Genomic DNA, 5,096 nt, shown 5'->3' with positions numbered 1-5,096 from the left:
GTAATATTAATTGTGAAAGTGGCATGGTTCTTTGAATAGCTATATGCACTATGCTATACAGTACCTCTCTAGGACTTATTCATTTTACATAATTGAAACATAGTATCCTTTTACTAATACCTAATTTGATTAATAATTGCCTCCTTCTCCAAGCCCTTGGCAATGACTGTACTGTTATCTGCTTCTAGGAAATTGACTATTTTGCATAGGTGATATAATGTACTATTTTTCCTTCTGTGTCTGGCTTATTTCACTTAGCTAATGTCTCCAGGTTCATCCATGTTGTCACAAGTGGAAAAATTTCTTTCCTTTATTAAATGTGAATAATATTCTATTGTGTGTACAGTCAACATTTTCTTTTTTATTAATAATAAATTAATTTTTTATTGGTGTTCAGTTTACCAACATACAGAATAACACCCAGTGCTCATCCTGTCACGTGCCCCCCTCAGTGTCCATCACCCATTCACCCCCACCCCCCACCCACCTCCCCTTCCACCACCCCTAGTTCGTTTCCCAGAGTTAGGAATCTTTACGTTCTGTCTCCCTTTCTGGTATTTCCCACACATTTCTTCTCCCTTCCCTTATATTCCCTTTCACTATTATTTATATTCCCCAAATGAATGAGAACATACACTGTTTGTCCTTCTTCGATTGACTTACTTCACTCAGCATAATACCCTCCAGTTCCATCCACGTTGAAGCAAATGGTGGGCATTTGTTGTTTCTAATGGCTGACTAATATTCCATTGTATACATAGACCACATCTTCTTTATCCATTCATCTTTCGATGGACACCGAGGCTCCTTCCACGGTTTCTTGATCCATTTGTCAATGCACATTTAAATTGCTCCTGTGTCTTGATTTTTATGAATCATGCTGCACTGAACATGGGCGTTCAGATATTTCTTTGAGACCCTGATTTCACTTCTCTTGAATATGTACTTAGAAGTGAGATTATTATATTATGTGATAGGTCTATGCTTAATTATTGAGAAACCTCCAAATCATTTTCTGCAGTAGCTGTACCAATATACATTTCCACCAAAGATGTATGAGGGTTTCCTTGTCTCCACTTTCTTCCCAACACTAATCACCTTCTGGGTTTTTTAAAAGACATTTTTATAATAACCATTTTAACAGGGGTAATGTAATATATGTCATTGTGGTTTTAATTTCACTTCCATGATGATTAGTGATGATGCACAACTTTTCATGTACCTGTTGGCCATCTATATGTCATCTCTAAAAAAATGATTATTCATGCATCTTGTCCATTTAAAGCATTGGATTATTTGCTCTTCTTTGTCATTGAGGTATATATGAGTACTTTTGTATATTTCAGATATTAGCTATCTATCAGATATATGGTTGGTAATAATTTACTCCTATTTCATAGCCTGCCTTTTTATTTTGTTGATTGTTTCCATTGCAGAAGGAACTAAAGCAGAAGATTTTTATTTAGTTTTTTTAATCTCACTTTTCTATTTTTTGCTTTTGTTGCGGGTACTTTAAGTGTCAAAACCAAAATTACTGCCAAATCTAGGGCCCAGAAGTATTCCCTATGTTGCCTTCATGGAGTTATACTTTCAGGTATTATGTTAAGTCTTTCATCCATTTTGGGTTGATTCTTGTATAGGATGTGAGATAAGGGTCGAATTTCATTGTTTTGCATGTGGATATCCAGTTTTCCCAACACCATTTATTGGAGAGACTGCCATTTCCTCATTGTGTATTCTTGGCACCCTCACCACAGAAACCCAGCCTTGTGTAAGTTTATTTCTGAGTTCTTTATTATATTCCTTTGGTCTATCCATTTTTAACCATTATTATATAATATGACAAATATATTTTCTTGCGAATATTTTTCTGCAATTTAAAGTACTTATCTAGAATAGATTCCTATAATTAGATTTATAAATTGAGATAATATTTGAGAATATTATATGATATTGGGCCTAGGGACTCAGAAACTCCTAATATTCTAGTCCTGGTCATTTCTCTCCTTAGAGTCCTACAAAAGAAACAAGACATATGAAAAATAACAGACTGCTTTTTATTAATGGCATTGGTCCCTATTGTCACTGAAGTTCAGAACTCTGATAAGCCTCAGTCAGGGTGGTCTACTATAAAGTCTTTCAAAATCTTCAACCTCCCTTACAGCTTGAGTGGAACATGGCTCAATGTATCAGTCCAGTTCCATGAAGAAGTGAGCAACTAGAACACGCATGACCTTTTAAAGCCCAGTAACCCTAGCCAGTAGTAAATAGGAACCAACCTACATCCTAAAATGTCACAAATCAGATTTTTCCTCATAGGGAAGAAAGGATAAGTAAAAAAGAAATCTTTTGCTCCATACTATTTAGAAAAATTGAGAACAAAATATACAAATATTTAAAGTTTAAGATATATTTGACAAGGTTATTTTCCAGACAGGTTGGACTAATTTTCCTACCCACTTGCATTGTACAAAAATGTCTTTTTTTCTGATCCTTCATTTTAAAGTTAATTCTGACATTTATTAATTGTATGATTGGGGGAAGGTAACAGAACTTTTCTGTGCCTCAAATTTTTTTTGTCTGCAGAGTGAGATTAATAATGTCTAACTTATAATGTCATTGGAACAATGTAATTATATAAAAACTTCATGCCTGGCATGTGTTAAATTTTCAATAAAATACAAGGTTACTATTTTGTGATGTGATTGTTTTGTTAAAATCCTAGTTAATTGGGATCCCTGGGTGGCGCAGCGGTTTGGCGCCTGCCTTTGGCCCAGGGCGCGATCCTGGAGACCCGGGATCGAATCCCACGTCGGGCTCCCGGTGCATGGAGCCTGCTTCTCCCTCTGCCTGTGTCTCTGCCTCTCTCTCTCTCTCTCTGTGTGTGACTATCATAAATAAATTTAAAAAAAATTAAAAAAAAAAAAAATCCTAGTTAATTTCCCAGGGGGAAAATGTGTCTTTCATTGCTGTAGTTGTCCTTAATTAGTTATAATAATATCAAATATTCCTCTTCTATTTAGTAGCTATTCATAGTTCCTATTTGTAAGTAGTTCGTGTTTTTAGCCCATTATTTTTTGGGCTCAACAATTTTTTTGGTGTCTTATATGTAATATTAATGTAATAAAGACATTAACTTTGGTCTGACATCTCAAATATTTTCCTCAATTTGTAGTTTATCTTAATTTTATTCGTGATATTATTATTTCACAAAAGCTTTTCATTTTATGATGTAAATTCTACATTTTCTTTCATAGTCTCTTTTGTTACTGACAGCTTTTGTGTCAGTCTGATCCTGTCCACATAGAACAAGAATTTTGACTTGTTTTTCCTGGGTTTTTATTGTTTTACTTTTACCATTTTACTCTTTAATCAAAACGGAACAATACTTGGCATATTAAGTGATAGGCCACTATTTCTAAGCCAAGAAAAAAATAGCTGTTTTTTAAGAGGTCAAATTAAGTTTGATGCCTGTTTCACATATTCAAGCATATGTTATAATTAAATATGTAGTATTTTGAACAGTTAGTGGTGCAGGTTTATACAAGGTAATAGTGCTAACAGTACACACAGTCATTTTGTAACAATATGTGTACAGCTATTTAGTAAAATCCACACAAATTCCAATATCCTCATAGCAGAACTAGCCCAGAAGGCTTTAACAATGTCATAATCTATAAATGGCACTGGAAAGAGGAGATTTTGAAAAAAAAAAGGAGTTGATTGAAATTACAACCACTAATAAGAATGAAGATATACTATTTAGTATTAATTAGAATGACTTGGATAGCAAAAGCTAGAAATACCCAATTTGATTATAAGCTGAGCTTTAAATGAGACTCTTCTACAAGATGTTACAAACCCAAAGGTTGGTCTTTTTATTTGTGCAAACAGGTAAACAGGCATAATCTCAATGGGAGAGGAAAACCAAACCTCTGTGGCTGAGTTTATTTTCCTGGGTCTTTCCCAGGATTTGCAGAACCAGATCCTGATGTTTGTTCTTTTTCTCATCATTTATCTTTTGACTGTACTTGGGAACCTGCTCATCATCATTCTCATCTTCATGGACTCTCGACTTCACACTCCCATGTACTTTTTTCTTAGAAACCTCTCTTTCGCAGATCTCTGTCTTTCTAGCAGCATCGTCCCTCAAGTGTTGTTCCATTTCCTGGCAAAGAGGAAAGCTATTTCTTTTCTTGGGTGTATGACACAGATAGTTGTCTCCCTTATGATTGGGTGTGCAGAGTGTGCACTGCTGGCGGTGATGTCTTATGACCGGTACGTGGCTGTCTGCAAGCCCCTGCACTACTCTAGCATCATGACCCAAAAGGTGTGTCTCCAGTTGGCCATAGGATCCTGGGCCAGTGGAGCACTCATGTCTCTGGTGGATACCACCTTTACTTTCCAACTACCCTACCAAGGACAGAAGATTATTAATCACTACTTTTGTGAACTTCCTGCCCTTCTGAAGGTGGCTTCAGGAGATACTTACAGCACAGAAATGGCCGTCTTTGCAGTGGGTGTGGTCATGCTCTTAGTTCCTGTCTGCCTGATTCTGGTCTCCTACTGGAATATTATCTCCACTGTGATCCAGATGCAGTCTGGGGAGGGGAGGCTCAAGGCTTTCTCTACCTGTGGTTCCCATCTCATTGTTGTTGTCCTCTTCTATGGATCAGCGATATTCAACTACATGAAGCCAAACTCCAAAATAGTCAATGAAAGTGATAAAGTGATCTCTACATTCTATGCAGTGGTGACTCCAATATTGAACCCCATAATTTATAGCCTGAGAAATAAGGATGTTAAAGATGGTTTCAGAAAACTAGCTGGAAGAAAGCTCTTTTCTGAGAGATGGTGACCTCAAGGTCTAACTTTTATTTTACTTTATTTTAATTTTTTGAGAGTATTGCATGTGTGCTTGCTCTAGCAGATTAGGGGAAGGGCAGAAGGAGAATTAGAGAGATAGAATCATAAGTAGTCTCCACACCCAGGCCAGAGCTGACTCAGGGCTTGATCTCACAACCCTGACATCATGACCTGAGTCAAAATCAAGAGTGATGCTCTATTGCCTGAGCCACCCAAGCACCTCTGTGGGT

The 5,096-nt window shown here is 36.5% G+C and overlaps 1 protein-coding gene across 1 annotated transcript; it reads left to right on the top strand.

Annotated features, from left to right (window-relative positions):
• The first annotated feature begins 3,913 nt into the window (after window positions 1–3,913).
• On the top strand, window positions 3,914–4,858 carry LOC144295288 (olfactory receptor 2D3-like). Its single transcript, XM_077867676.1, has one exon. It carries the CDS (start codon window positions 3,914–3,916, stop codon window positions 4,856–4,858), a length of 945 nt encoding a protein of 314 aa, XP_077723802.1.
• Window positions 4,859–5,096: the final 238 nt, after the last annotated feature.

Source organism: Canis aureus, chromosome 23, assembly GCF_053574225.1.
Source record: "Canis aureus isolate CA01 chromosome 23, VMU_Caureus_v.1.0, whole genome shotgun sequence".
Classification (NCBI taxonomy): Eukaryota; Metazoa; Chordata; class Mammalia; order Carnivora; family Canidae; genus Canis; species Canis aureus.
Note: the sequence above shows the minus strand (reverse complement) of the source record. Positions and strands in the feature narration are given on the sequence as shown.

Excerpts from the sequence above, each read along its gene's own strand:
- LOC144295288 (XM_077867676.1), top strand. The coding sequence starts at position 3,914 with ATGGGAGAGGAAAACCAAACCTCTGTGGCTGAGTTTATTTTCCTGGGT.